General features: G+C 41.4%; 1 protein-coding gene across 6 annotated transcripts in view; it reads right to left on the bottom strand.

Moving 5' to 3' along the window:
* ABCC5 (ATP binding cassette subfamily C member 5) overlaps positions 1–15,576 on the bottom strand; it is a 45,864-nt gene that overhangs the window by 3,281 nt on the left and 27,007 nt on the right. For all 6 annotated transcript variants that reach the window (XM_048313897.1, XM_048313895.1, XM_048313896.1 and 3 more), the window contains 17 exons: positions 14,891–14,962; positions 14,637–14,761; positions 13,972–14,044; positions 13,222–13,425; positions 12,412–12,555; positions 10,584–10,689; positions 9,711–9,895; positions 8,517–8,663; positions 8,070–8,199; positions 7,381–7,534; positions 7,138–7,266; positions 5,753–5,939; positions 4,711–4,800; positions 2,280–2,469; positions 1,395–1,554; positions 892–970; positions 169–282 (listed from right to left, as the gene is read on the bottom strand). In XM_048313897.1, the coding sequence (XP_048169854.1) occupies positions 169–282; positions 892–970; positions 1,395–1,554; positions 2,280–2,469; positions 4,711–4,800; positions 5,753–5,939; positions 7,138–7,266; positions 7,381–7,534; positions 8,070–8,199; positions 8,517–8,663; positions 9,711–9,895; positions 10,584–10,689; positions 12,412–12,555; positions 13,222–13,425; positions 13,972–14,044; positions 14,637–14,761; positions 14,891–14,962 (2,289 nt within the window). The remainder of the gene's footprint in view (positions 1–168; positions 283–891; positions 971–1,394; positions 1,555–2,279; positions 2,470–4,710; positions 4,801–5,752; positions 5,940–7,137; positions 7,267–7,380; positions 7,535–8,069; positions 8,200–8,516; positions 8,664–9,710; positions 9,896–10,583; positions 10,690–12,411; positions 12,556–13,221; positions 13,426–13,971; positions 14,045–14,636; positions 14,762–14,890; positions 14,963–15,576) is intronic.

The following is a 15,576-nucleotide window of genomic DNA, read 5'->3' on the forward strand; positions in this document are numbered from 1 at the left end:
ACAGGAGCTGGCTACAAATACCTTCCTGGTTGTTTTAACCTTACACCTCTCTGGGTTGCAATAATCATTGGTGTGATTCCTCTGACAGAAAGAATCCAGCACAAAAGAAGGCTTGTTCAATCCTATAATTTTGGTATCTCCAGCTATTTCTCTCCCTTCTGCGCTCACCTTGCAACGACGCAGCAGAGCTCTAGCTATGCACAGTAACTGTCTCTCTCCAACAGAAAAGTTCTCCCCATTTTCCATCACTTCTGAATCAAGTTTCATAGGCAGCTGGGCAACCTGCATGGGAAAGAAGAGGAAAAAAAAATCTTACAGAATTGCATAAAATCATATAAACACAAACAGATCTCCTGACAATCTTTGTCACCAAGAGACGAGAGTGAACCTAGTCCCTGCAGGAATTCCTGCAGCCTGAATTCCATAGCCATAGCTGCCACTTGACTACCAAGAAAAAGAATTGGAAATGTCATGGCAGCAAGTCTTGCTGCAGAGGGCCTCACAAAGGGCAGGTTTTAAGGTCACTATAAATTTGTACATGCGACATGTACACTCACAAATAGAAATGCAGAATGCACACTTAAGGCACATACAGAAAAATATCACTTGAAATGTTTTAACACCCTAAGAATCCCTGTGATGAAGCAGCACTCTGCTATGCTACATACTAAAAAATACACACAGAACATGGCATGTTCTCAAAAAACCAAAAATATCAGTGATAAAATCATAGAAAAAAGTTTAAAGATTGGTCAAATAAAGCATAGAGAACAAGGGGAAAAAATACAGAGAAAAAGCTTTATCTAAATACCTCTAACATAGCTACTAACAGAACATGTTGCTTTGGAAGTCAAATACAAACATGTATCTCCCAGTGTACATAATACTTACACACTCCTTCATGTGAGTCCTTTCCAAAGCAGCCCAGATCTGTTCCTCACTGTACTGATTGAAAGGATCCAAGTTTGATCTGGAAGAGGAAGCAGAAAACAAGCAGAATTTTAACTCAGCAATGAATGGTAAAGCAGCAGTGTGCTAATTCTTCCAGACAGGTGATTTACATCTGGCCTTCCACTGACAGTTTCCTTGCCAAGGAAATCAGATGCTCCCAGCACTCTGGGGTTAGAAGAGCCAAAAAACAAGAGTAGAGATGGAAGACAAAGACACTAAAACTTCAACCACATCTAAAGGGAAGCAAGACTTCCATGCAGGATGATCACACCCAGTGCTGCACTGGGCCAGGTAAAATCATTCATCTGTGCTTTTGTTGTTTCAAAACCAGAACAGAAGCTAGGATGCCTGAGAGCTACCACCTCACCAGGCACCTATGGCATTTCAGGTATAAACTGGTAGACTGCTCAGTCCCTTTCTTGCCTTCTTATGGTCTCACTAACCTCACAGTGCCACTGAACAGCACAGGTTCCTGAGGGATTATGGAGAGTTTGCTCCGAAGATCTGCTAAGCCAATGTCATTTATTTTCACTCCATCAATTTTAATGCAGCCTCCAGACAGTTCAACGAGACGAAAGAGTGCCATTCCAAGGGAAGACTTCCCTAAAAATGAGACAGGAAAAACAAGACTGGTGTTTCTACAGAATCATAACAGCTTTCAGATGAAAAAGCATTTTAAAAAGCTGTCCACATCTAAGAAAAGTTTTAAAATACCAAAAAGTCCTGGCAGCAATGCTCTGGTAAATACTGAGGTTCAGCATTTAAACTGAGCAATTGTGGAGGCAGCTCCTAATCTCTCCTCAAAGAAGCCATCCCTGGAGTCCTGCCCCAACCCCACTGCCAAAACCCTGCCATGAAAACCCAATACAACAATATAAATTATTTATTTAGAAACTCATTCTGAGGTTGATTTAAGTCATCTCACAAACAGGGGTTTGGATTCTTCACATTACAGAGCTCTGAGATGGCTCAGAGCCAAACCTGCCTGCAGCATCAGTACAAAAAACTTCCAAGAGAGTCAGAGAAGGTGCAATGAGCACATTGTAGGCACCAATCTGTGCTGGTCAGTGGCTTGGGGAGTTAAATACGATCAACACACTGGCTCAAGCATAGCAGGATATCCCTCTGCTTTAAATGGAAACTTGTTTTCACTATTGCCTACAGGGATCTTGCTTATGTGCACACATGAATGGAATCCTCCACTGACAAACTGCTCAACCCCTCCTGTGCAACCAACAACTTAGTCAAACACAGAGGAGAACCAATAAGACTGCCCCAATCTATTCTGTAAAAGCAGTAATTTAACTCTGCTTAGTGTTTTTCCTTACCTGAGCCTGTCCTCCCCACAATGCCAATCTTTTCCTTCGGTTTGATGGTAAAGGACACTTTTTTAAGTACTAGAGGGAGGTTCTCTCGGTACCGCATCTCTGCATTTTCAAAAACAACTTCACCTTCTTGGGGCCAGTCCAGAGGAGGAGTTTTATTCTTAATTCGAGCAGGAGCTTCCAGGGAAAGTGTCTTTTAACAAAAATACAGAAGTTCAGTTTCCAGTAAACAAAGCACCAAAGGAAAATTATCAGCTGCAGCTTTCTACAGATCTTCCCCATGGACTCAGCCCAGATCATTTATAGCACTTCCATGATGAGCTGTTTGGCTGGATGTGGACCCAGTGGTCCAGAAGTTTGCTGTGTTACACTGACCACACTCTTAATTTCCCTCCCATTGCTTCAGTAATGGCATCAGTCCTTCTATACAACAATGGTTTTCATCAATGGAATTCAAAATGTATTTTAGGCCTATTATTTATCAACACAATCCTATTGAGTTTCATGGCACTCCAAAGACTGGATGCAAAATCTGCTGCATTTCTATGCCTCATTTGCTGTGCCATGCCAGGGTCACCTCTGATGATGACACAGAAGAGAATGCCCAAGTAACACATTAAATGCCACCCTCTTTCTTTTACTCCTCATGTTTCCCTGTCCTACTGAATCACTGAGTCAGTCCCTTCCAGCTTGCTCACTTCTGCTATTTCACTCTGCCCCTTATTGAGCAGTTCACAGATAAAAAAAGAAAAGCAGAACATCTGAAAGCCAAACACAAGGCTTTATAGCATGTCTAGAGTGAAGTCAAGGTCACTTTCCCATATTTGGCACAAGCACCCTCAAAGAGAATGGCAGCAATCCTGTCACAGGATTCACCTCAAAACTGAACCAGGCCCTGACAACTCCTCTGTAGTCTCTACAAAAAGAGATCTCCCTACAAATGCTATAAGCCAGCATTTTCTGCAGTGTGATTTTTCTCATTCTAATATAAATACTTGGAACAGGTAATAAATTGCCCTCTGGAGACACCCATTTCCTACACTGACCATTGAGAGATCCCACAGGGATGTCACCTGGGGACATCTGCAACATCTAGTTAGAGGCAGATTAATTGTACACCTGGGGTTTGAGAAAAAACCAGCCATCTGCTACCATAGTGCTCCAACTCTTTGAGCTTGGTGCTCAAAACAGCAACCTTGAGCCCCCACCAAAAAAAGCCTGGGCCTGGGTAAGACCCACGACCTGAATGGTGTTTCACTGCTCACCCACCCCTTTACTTCAGCTTTAAACTAGTTTTACAGTTTCATAAATGTCTGTCTAGAGATCAGAATTTAAAAAAAAAAAAAAATCAGAGTGTTGCTTAACAGTGATATAGAATGAGAGACATAACTTTTAAAAAAACACCAAACAACAGCCTACAACTGTATATTTTGCCACTAAAGGCCTGACAATGATAAATCCATCTCAGCCCAGTGAGAGAGATACAGTATTTGGCAGAGTTGTCAACTTGTGTGGTCACCAAGTCTTCCATATGTGGAAATTTTCTACTTAGATGCCTCCAGAGGTTTTATTTATTTAACTGGGGGAGTGGGCAGGTTTGTTGGTTTTTTTTCTTCTGTTTTTTAGCCTGTGGATTAAATCCACAGGCTTAAAAAAATACTACAAATATCAACTAAATAGCCCAAATAAATATATGTATATATCTCCCTCTGAAGTTCACAGGGAACATGAAATGAAAAAGCCTTTCACCTCACACACCAGACCCAGTAGGAGGCTTTCTCCTGGCTATGCTTTCCCCACTGACCTATGCCCAGTTCTGCACACAAATCCCAGTTACAAAGAAAGGGTTACAGATAATCAGAGCAGCTTGCTAAGCATTTAGCCTGGCACATTTCTCATGTTTAGCTGAGCACATTTCTGATGTTTGCAGTAAGAACAATCCCTTGACTTTTTAAGCATATAGAAATATGTTACATAAGACAGCTGTGGAAAAGTAGGCTTATTAGGATGAAGCAGAATTACTTGTAGATAAAGCAAAAAACAGTTATCTGTGCTTAAATGAAGGAATCCCATTAGGTTGGGAATGAAAGATGCCAGAACACCACTCTTTTGCTGTAAAATAATGTTTTGAATCCTCTATTACAATTTTTACACACTCCATTCTTTACTGTGAGTGTCAGCAAACTTCCAATATCCTTATTTAACTCCAGCAATACCTGTAAGCTTAATTATCTATCAGCTCTGGGGCCATTCATCCCCCCTGTGCTGATACACGTGCTTCATAAAACAAACTCACTCTGCAGTGTTACAGCACAGGCTTTAGTGCCGTTCCAAGATCAGGAACATACAGTCTGTACTAAGGCAGCCTGAGGCCAGCAATGTAACAAACAACACAAAATTTCACAACAGGCAGCTGAATGCATTACAGTCCTACCTTGATATAGTGGTCAATCCTCTCCACTGAGGTGAAACGAGCTTCTGTCTCTGAAGCCAGTCTGACTGTAAACTGGAATAACCCTGTTAACTGAAGTGGTGAAAGAAAACAAAGACAAATTTTTAGAGCTGTGATTAGTTATTGAATTAAGAGATGAATGTGCCCAGCAGGATCACAGCAGTGACTGTACTTGGAGCTGATGAGGTCACACCTCAAAGCTTGTGTTCAGTTTTGGGCCCCTCACTACAAGACAGACATTGAGGTGCTGGAGTGTGTCCAGAAAAGGGCAACAGAGCTGGGGAAGGCTCTGGAGTTGTGTGAGGAGCAGCAGAGGGAGGTGGGGGGGCTCCTGGAGAAGAGGAGGCTTAGGGGAGATCTTACCACTCTCTGCAACTCCCTGAAGGGGGGTGTAGCCAGGTGGGGTTTGTTCGCTTCTCCCACTTAACAAGCAGTAGGACAAGAGGAAACAACTTCAAGTTGTGCCAGGGGGAGGTTTAGAGTGGAGGTTACAAACATTTCTTCACCAAAAGAGTTGCCAAGCACCGAAACAAACTTCCCAGCAAGTGGTGGAGTCACCATCCCTGGATGTATTCAAAAGTCGTGCACATGTGGCACCTGGGGACATGGTTTGGTGGTGGGTTTGTCATTGCTGAGGCAACAGTTGGACTCAATGACCTTATGCTCTTTTCCAACCTAAACAATTCTATGATATTTAATACAAGTACTCTTGGCATTGAGCACTAAATAAATAACGTGTTCAAGGCAAGTTAATTTAATAGTTCATTTTAAAATCACCATAATTTATTAATCCCTTGAGAAACCCGCAGCTTAGAAACGTTTCCCAAGAGCAACAGCTTCAAGTATGAGGTGTCTAAGCTCTTCATCTCACCGCCACAAGGAGGCAGAAGAGGCCAAACAGCAACTCCAACACGAGAGCTCCGAGCCCTGCAGCTCCTCTGAGCCAGCGCTGAACATTGTTTGCTCATTAGCAATATCTACATTAAAAGAGCAGTTAAATATTACAGTATGTGGTCACACTCACCTGCACAGCATATGAGATGGCCAGCCCGGCATAGGCAGGAGGGATTTGGCCATGCATCAGGACAATCATAAGGCCAGTGGTTGTGATCAGAGCAATGCTGATGATGTCCAGCCGCACAGCCAGCCAGCGCATTGCGCAGCTGAACAGGTAAAACGGGGCCTGGTTGTCATCCAGCAGCTCTTGGTACCTGAAACAAACACAGGAAAGGTTAGTAGACTCCATGAGCCTGATGTTCTACGAATATCAGACCTACTTAAACCCCTGTTCCAGTATCAGGATTCAGGGTGGGAGGAGTCATCACTGACAAAGTTTGAAACCAAAACATAATGGCAGGGTTTGCAAACTTTCCTGTGTAGTGTCACATGTGTACTTAGCTCAAACTCTCCAAAGTCAAATCACCCAGTCTGTCTACAACAATGAATTATGCTGAGGTGAATCAAAGCCAGGGACATTACACAAACTTTCACCATTCTTCACCTATGCAAGACCTTCCAGAAGATGTTCAATGACTACAAATTACTCCACAGATAACAGCAGCAGTGCTTCAGAATATGTGTCATTTTATACACAAGTGTATAAGTAAATTAAGTTTTGATAGAATTGGTGACACCTAATTAAAACACATCAAGTACTACTTAATTTACAATCCTGACAATGCACAGCTGAGAAAGCGTATTTAAGGAGAAACACCCGAGATTCACAAAGCCAGTAACTGCTGGTGTAGCAGTGTCTTTGCAGAGCTCCTGAGGCAATTTTCCCTATGCTTCCACACCCTTGTTCTCATGACCTTGCACCTGCAAAACCCTACTATTACAGCAGGTTCTCATGGGAAGCAACTACCACTCACATGAGAAATGCTTCGCTTTCCCTCATAAACATGTGTTGGAAAGATTTTAGTTTATACTAGAGAAAACCAGGCACAGTGAACACAGTGGCTGATGGTCACTGAAGTAATTGACAAATGCTCTCCAGTAACACAGGTGCACAGAGACTAACAGCTCACCAATACTTCCACTGAGGTTTGGTTAGCACGCTTTAAGCAATGCTAGTAACATCATGAGAAACAATCCACAGAAAGTATAAGCAAGGCCTGATTAAAATTACATACTAGTAGGGAAAAGTACAGCCAAAACCTTGTCCTCACCATTACCACCTGCTGCACTGCAGAGAATTCCAGAGGAAAGCATTCACCTGGGACCCCCACCACTGCTCTTCTCAGTTTTCCCTTACCCTTCTTCTGTTCTCCCAATTTTTTCCCCCCAGAAAAGTAACTTTCACTTGTAGAACCAATGATCCATCAGACCCCAGTAATAAACCCTTCTGAATGCCAACCTGTTGCACTCAGCTTTGTCCTCCACCATTCCCAGATGGGTATCTAGACTAACCTGTGCAGAAATTCCTGTCCTTTGTGGTAGGCATGGATTGTGGAGAGACCCTGGATGCTAGATGTAATGTGAGACAGGAATGGAGACTGTGTGATGTTGTCCAGACGCTTGAGCTCTCGAATAAAGACTCTGGAAGGAAAGAAGCACTTTGAGTTTCATGCAGAACCACCATATGCCAACCACTATGTTGTACTTGAAGGTAAAAGTATCTGTACTTTTAGCCAAAGCAGCTGGTGCACTTACCTAGACACAACATGCAGAACTGTGAACAGGACTATGAGGGGTCCCACTGCCACCAGGAACCAGGGGAAAACCCCAGAAATCACCCCCACACAGAAGAACACAAGGATGACGTTCTGGATGAACATCTCCGCTTGAAACGGCAAACGAACGTCAACTGGTGAAGATGGAAGGAAAAGAGGAAGATCTTGAGTGCAGAAAGCTAAAACAACTTATATAAAACAACTCAGTCCAGCTGTACATCACTGACAAGGACAGTGATTTCTCTTGGCTTATTCAAATTTAAAATGTACATTTTCATTGGGGTGTTTTTACCTTCTGAGTTGCTGGCAGTCTAATTATTCCCATTTGCAGAAATAGCACTGATGGAACTCTGACCTAATTACCACCTCTGCTGCACACCAGCCTCACTCTAACGTTTTAAGTTGCCCCTGCATTAACTGCTGAGAGCCCATGTCTAGCCTGGAGGTACAAGAGCAGCTGCACATTCCCTTCTTTGTAAGGGAATGATCGGATCTGAGCTACCAGCTGCCTTCTAGAATCATAACCCAGGGTATGTCCCAGTTCCTGCTTTGTTTATTGGAAGTGCAGACATAGGGTACAAACACCCCAACAGCAACAGACTGGAGAGTATTCAAGAGTTAACTGGGAGGTCTGAAAGTGGGATTTACAGGACACACAGTGAGAGATACCTTCATCCATATCTTTGGAAAACCTGTTGAGGATCCTCCCAGTGGGTGTAGTGTCAAAGAACTTCATGGGGCTCCGCAGAATCCGTCGGAAGAGCTCATCATGGAGCCTTGAGGATGCTCTGAGAGTTCCCTGCCAATGCATAAAACATTGCAGTGTTATAAAACAGTGTTTGCAGCACCAAAATATTCTACTCCATTTCTCTCTCCAACCATAAGAGGTTTTTTATTGCATTCTGTGCTTCCAGCCAATGGAGGAAGCTATTCATTTGGGCAGAAGTTTAGCAGAAACATGGTGCAGCCTCAAGAGCTGGCTATGGAAACATCACAATCCATGATTGACTTCCTCTGGTTCAAAAGTCTCTCTTGGGAGTTGACCAAAAGAACAACAGTGACAGCAATTTGCAGAAGTAGAAGGGGGAGACATTAAACACCAGCACTGGCACCTACCTTTACAAAGACCACACCACGAACAGCTTTCAGGATCAACATAACTGCCATAGACAGTGCATAGATGCCAGCATAGTAATGCATGTGAGGGTTATCTTTCATACTGCTGCTTATGACAGTCTCATTTCCCAAAGTCACTGTGGTGTTCTGCAGAAAAATTCAAGGTTTCAGGGATTGGTTAAGACAAGGATGAAGCATGTATACATTACATGTAGTAGAATTTAACTGCCTTGTGTCTTCTCCCACCATATTTGATATTTCTTCTTTAAAGTACACTTCAGTGACCATTGAATACTTCAGAAAGCTTTCCCTGCCAGAGATGCTTGACTTGCAGATTTGTAGCCCTTGGCCTTTTTCCTGCAATATGCTTCAAAATACTTCCACAATGCCTACTTCATTTGATTCCTAATCTCTCATTTCATATTTATTTCTTGTGTTCTTCTGAACAAGGTCAGATACTTGCACACCAGCACTCCTATTACACAGCAATATTTACTTTGGATAGAGCTCTTTATTAAAGACCATTGCTTTTTTCTGCCACTATGCAATAAATTCTTTACTGTCACACTGTTGTACATTCTCATTCTCTCTTTTATTTTTGATCTTTAAGTATGTTTAAGGACCTCATTGGTTGTTCTAATATTGTTGGCCATCTGCAGTTCATTATTTCATCTCAGATTAGTAGCTTGCTCTCTGTGCCCCCACAAAAAAGTCCTGCAGTTGTATTTGAATTTTTAAATGCAATAAGACTTGCAATCAAAGCCCTGGGAGTGGGGAAAAAGCCCAAACCATCTCAGATCATCAGAATCTTCAAAGTAATTTCCAAAAGTCATTTGGCTCAAAGCCATATTTTAACAAAAATTATCCTGTTAGGTATAAGATCACATTTAAACAAAAAACAACACTAAAACTAGCTTGCTGGCCCCTTTCATATTTTCACTTCCTTTTCTTAAGACTAACCAAGAAAAGGAACAAGAAGGCAGTATTAAACCACATGAGTTATTATAGCTTTCTTATTACTGGAGCTCTCTTATTCTTGGAGATTAACTCCCTAGTGAGACCACCTCCTGGGGAGCCCTACAACTTATTTAAATTAGGAAGCACCATTTGGTCTTGCAGGACTGCTTGGGATTAGTCTAGCAGAGCAAACCCCCAGCCCATCAGACACAAGAGTAGAAACGCTACTAAACTTACTCCACTGCCTTGCTTGATCCAGAAACTCAGCCACCAGTTGCTAAAAGCTGTGCTGCCCACATTCATCACAAACAGTGCCATGATGATGAGGAATGCAAAGGGGCCTCCAGCTGCCTGAATGTAAATACCATAAACAGACCAGGGGACAGAGCCTTTGCCTTTCTCTTCCAACTGGACCAACTGGCCTGTGAAACAACAGAGGATGAACAGGGAGTGAGGAAAAAAAACTCTTCCATGAAACTCCTATAAATTTGTGAACACACACAAAATTAGTCTTTCAAATTGTGCAGAGTACTTTCAGAAACACACACTTCACACTTAGAAGTCAGTGGTTCGAATAGTTTTTGAAAAAGTCACATTTCTTCTGCAGAATCATTTATGTCATGGTACAGCTGAAAAAGCCTCATCAGCACAGATGTAAATGTTAGGCTGGGATCAGCCTCACTATTGCTTTTTAAACTCTGAAGTTCAAAGCTAACATTAAACAGAGAACTACAGAAGTCAAACCTTCCGATTCTTCATCCATAAATGCCATGTCCTGCCCAGGACTGAGCACCAAGCTGTACACATGGCCCTCTTAGGACAGGAGGGAGAGGTGGTGTGGGAGATAAGGCAGTACCAGCTCCTTTGTGCTGATGGCATTGGACCAGCAGGAGCCTGACTGAACTTAAAAACATTGTACAGGCTCCTGTATTTAACGAATTAATGAACGTTCTTTGCCCACTGCCTGTGTCCTATCAACCACACTAAGTGACTAGGATTGAGACAGCTTCCAAAACCTGAGAGCTACATTAACAATATACTTTGAAGCACATGTTTTGAGCTTATTGGAGCATAAAATAATTACAGCCAGAAATCTGATTACATAGTTACCCTCCTCTTCCTTCTTTACAACTTTCTCCTTCTTCACAGACCCTGTTTTGGTACTTTTATCCTGGGGCCTTTTCAGTGAATTGTTTGTGTTCTTCTTTATATTAATCTGCAAGAAAACAATAACACTAAACATATCGGAGTACTTTGCTTTGACGTTTTCATATCTAAACACAAACTTCTATTAAGCTGCCACCTAAGGACAAAGGCTTTCAAAAGCTCAGCATTGAGATCAAGGAGGATGTTAACATCACAGTTGTTACAGATGATTGCCAACTCTGGTGGATTAAATTCTCTTCCTCTATTAACCTGAACTACTACCAACCTGTACAGGTAGAGTGCAAGGTTAATTTCCAAAATTATGAGTGTACATGGTAGAGAAATGATGTCCCTACTACTGCAAGAAAGATACAATCTCGCTGTCCCTTGTAAAAATAATTCACTGTTTTTTTAAGAGGCTTTTTTCCCAAAACACCCTACTACTTAGAGACATTTCATGAGAGATTTCTTAAGAAAAGTCAGGTTAACTTGATCTTCCAGAAACCCAATGTCCAAACACTAAAGTGCACACAAGCACTGTTCTAAACTCAGCCATCTTCCCATAACTGGGAGTTACTGCCTGTTCAAGTCAGCCTACATGGAAAGAAAACCCTTACACACCGTGTTCAGGGTTGCTTCCCCACACTTCACACGAGCTCAAACCACAGAGAATCCAACTGATCATCCATTTCTTCTTATCCCATGGGGAACACAATTTAATGGTCTTTCCATGAGCTAGTGTTTACAGCGACACTGAAGGTCAGCCAAGCATGAAGACTGGAGAATCTCTTGTTAACTATCATTATATTAATCTTAAGATGGCAGAACTATAATCTTCATGACTCAAAGGATATGCAGAGCAATTAATTATATCCTTTTCCTTCTTTCGTAAAGATCTCCCAGGAGAATGTGTCACCAAGCTCCTTCTTTATCTGTAATTCTTATAATGCTTCCTTCTCAGAAACCTTTTGTTTTAAAGGTCTGCAACTTGTGAGTCAGGAGCCTCTCATCTCTTAAAAAACTAAACGGCTGATGCACTTTTAATCTTTTCTTACCAAGAGAAAATGCACACAAAATTTAGGCAAGTTATTAAAAAACAAATTGCAAAGATCTTTACTCCAGAGATTAGTTTTGGGAAACAAAGAGCAGAAGAGTGGGAAAAATTAAAATGCTGAAAATTCAGATGATGTTGTACTGAATGGTTCTTATTTTCTAGATTTACATTTTTTGCACCAACTGAAATACTAGAGCACATCCCAAAGTTTGCATTTACAGACTTTTTTCATAACAGAAGTACTGTCAAGGCAAAACTTTTTTTCTCAAACTCCCCCAAAACACAGTATTTTCAGTTATGCTTCCAAAATACTGTCACATCTAACTTTTGACAAGTTGTGTCATACCTGCTGTGCCTCAGTCACACTATTGAAAAAGTAGTAACAAGCCAGTAAGAATTTTTTCAAAGGTTGTTGGAGATCTGTGCAAATTTGGAGGTAAATTAAGGAGTGGGGTGTACAATAAGAGAGACAAACTTCCTGCTCTGAGCATCACCAGATGAGACACTACAATATTTTCGTGATTAACTCATGAGCTCACTGGCACAGTCCTCTCTAGTACTCGTTCCCTAAAAACAAACCGTGACAAAGTGCTAAAGAAGCACAGATTATTCTATAGGAAATCTACTGGTCAGATCAACACATGAAAATAGGTGAAGCCATTTTCCAGTTTTCCAACAATGTCACTTGGTTCACCTCAGAATAGCCAAGATTCAGAGCACTTTAAAATAAACAAGTACCTCAATATGCGGTGTTTCTCCCAGCTGTAGGCTATTAAAAATAGTTGCATAATCACCATTTAAATTCATCAATTCCTCATGACTGCCTCGCTCAGTAATGCAGCCTTCTTTCATGAAGATCACTTCATCACAGTCAACAAGATACTGGAGAAAGTGGCAGTAAGAACAAGTCTCTATCACGATGTTCAATAACCAAACACTCCCACACAACCCTTCTCAGTAGCTTGTAGACACTGGCATACAGCACAGCTACTCCCACATAACAGACATTTGATTTTCAGAGGCCTTCCTCTGACTAGAGCACTGTGATTACTCATACTACACAAACAAAAAGTTCGTGTCCTATCAAAACCAATCTCTTATGGAAGATATGACTCAAGATACTTAAACACTGCAAATGCTGATAGACTAAGCACTAATATTTCTATGCAGAGAAGACAGCAAAAAAACCTCAGATGCATCAATTCCGATTTACTGACACCAAATCCAAGTGTTTTCTGCTGTGATGAAATAGCTTTATAGCAAGTTAGCAAAAACATTTTTGAACAGGGTATTTATTTCACTGGTAGATTTTCTTTAGCCAGGTGTTACCAATCCCAATCAGACACCAAGCAGCACTGGTATCAAATACACAATTAAACTGTTCTCAGTGCATATTTGCAGACCTAGTTTATAAATGTAAACCACACATTCTATAGACAGACAAGGTTGTCCTGTCACAGGTCAGGACATAGAAATTTCCAGTATGGAAGTAACCAATTAACAAACCATTTCAAGAAAGTCCAAGAAAAAGTATGAGAGATTCAGTACCTGAAGCTGATGTGTGATGAAAAGGACAGTCTTTGACTTCAGGTGCTTCCTTATTGCACTGTTAAAAATGTGATTTCCAACATGAGCATCTAAGGCACTAAGGGGGTCATCAAGGATGTAAATGTCCCTGTCACTGTACAGGGCTCGAGCCAGACTGATTCTCTGACGCTGTCCCCCACTCAGGTTAGCCCCTCGTTCACCAATCTGCAGAGACATGCACCCATTATTTTATTTCTTCAGCACCATGCAATATAGATGACCAGAACAAAACTGACCATAGTATTTATTTATATATGTTTATATAAATACACTCCCCCATAACACGATATATTAATATATATATGTTTTAGTTTAGGTGTCCACTTTGACATGTGTTATACATTCAAACTCAAGGTTAATACGCCTGAAATGTGGCAGTGCTTCCAATACTTTCTTTGCTTATTTTACCTTTTATGTATTAACATAGCCATGGTTTTTCTCAGCTATTTTAAATCAAGTTCAAATAGGTCCTGTTAAGGCAGTTAAATTTACAACACAGTAAAAAAAATTCCCAAACAGTCAACATAAGTAAAAAACAGGGTACAGGTCTTAACAGTCCATGGCCTGCACAGATAAGCTCAGCTCAAGAGAGTGCATTCAACATCTTGGCTTATATGCACCCCAGACTGATGTACCCTCACTCCAGTTTAGTCTGCCAAACCAAAACTCTTTTCTCCATCTATTCATCAGTTCAGTATAAGCAAAACATACCTCTGTCAGGTCCCCATTTGGAAGGATGGCCAGGTCAGGCCTTAGACAGCAACCATTCAGCACAGTATTGTATCTGAAGAACAAGTAGATAAATAGTTAAGAACACTGACTTTCCCCACAATTATTTAGCTAGTACAGCATCATTTCATTTTCTACACTAATAGCAGATATTCCTAAAACAACTCATCTGCCTTGGATTCCCAGGAGAAAACCAAGGGTAATAATTAATCACCTACTTCAGAAGCATTGTGAGGATAAAGAGACAATTTCTTTCCAGGGATAGCTGGCTAAGGGCCACAGCAAAGTCGCCCACTGCAGGGGGGCCATGGAAGATGTCAGTACATTGCACACAGCAGTTGTTGTACTTGAAGAGGGCAAGGCCAGGACAGCAAGAGCAAATACCACTTCAGCGCTGCTCACAGCAGCTGCTAAAACCAAAGGTCCAGGATGAGGTCCAGCCTCACTGCAAGTGAGCAGTGACAGGTACACTGACAGTCACCAGCCACAGGGACACATGCAAGATCCTAAGTGGGACTTAGAGAAGACTTAGAGACAGACTCCAGAAGGATATAAAGGCTTTATTTGCACTGTACTCTGCATTAAATTTTTCCCACACTCGGGCCAAGAATTACTAAGCTTTCATGAAAATCAGCAGTCTGACAAACCTTTCTTCATCATACTCCTTGCCAAAAAGGATGTTGTCCCGGAGAGTGGCATTGAGAATCCAGGCCTGCTGGGCCACGTACGCGAACGTCCCGCTTACTGCAATGCTCCCCTCCAACAGGGTCATCTGGAATCACAGACCAGCTGTGAGATTATGCTACCCCATGTTTAGAACAGACTTCGCTCTATGGAGTACAAATAAGTCAAATAGGAGATGGGAAAGAAGAGCAGAAGCACTCAAAACAGGATTTCTCACCTGTCCTAGAATTGCTGAGATAAGTGAAGTTTTTCCGCTCCCCACACTGCCACAAATTCCAACAAGTTTTCCCTAGACAGAAAGGAAAAAATTATGGTACTCATTTCTTACACTCTTCATCCCTTTCCGAATTCAGACTACCTTTAGTATCTCAGAGGACAGCTGGATATGAATGACAGCTCTAAAGTGACATAACAGACAAAAAAAAGCAAGAGTCAGCATTTTAACTCTCAGATTGTATAGAGTAAACACAATCCCACAATGAAATAAAACTGAAATCAATTCTACAGGTAAAAACAAAGGTACTTGAAGATCAGCTTCCTTCTTACTAGGGATGCAGGCCCAGAGGATCAATAAACCAAAAGCACCAAGTCCTGCCTGAACAGAATGCACCAAGATGCTTTTGAGAGTGATAAGGAAAGATGTAAAGAGGAAAAGCCTGAAAGAAAAGCAGAATTTAGCATATATGGGTCCAGTAAAACTCCTTGCCTGTTAGATCCAATTTGCTAAACAACACATACCAAGAAAAGACCAGAATTCAGTCACTTTGAAGAATTTCTCTGCAATAAAATGGATGGGTTGATACCCACATTAAACAATTAATTTATCAAAACTATTTTTGCTCCTTTTGTAAAAACAGTAAAGTGAACAAAAAAGGTATATAGACACTTGTGGAACACACTGCT

This window comes from Corvus hawaiiensis, chromosome 10 (genome assembly GCF_020740725.1).
Source record: "Corvus hawaiiensis isolate bCorHaw1 chromosome 10, bCorHaw1.pri.cur, whole genome shotgun sequence".
Lineage (NCBI taxonomy): Eukaryota > Metazoa > Chordata > Aves > Passeriformes > Corvidae > Corvus > Corvus hawaiiensis.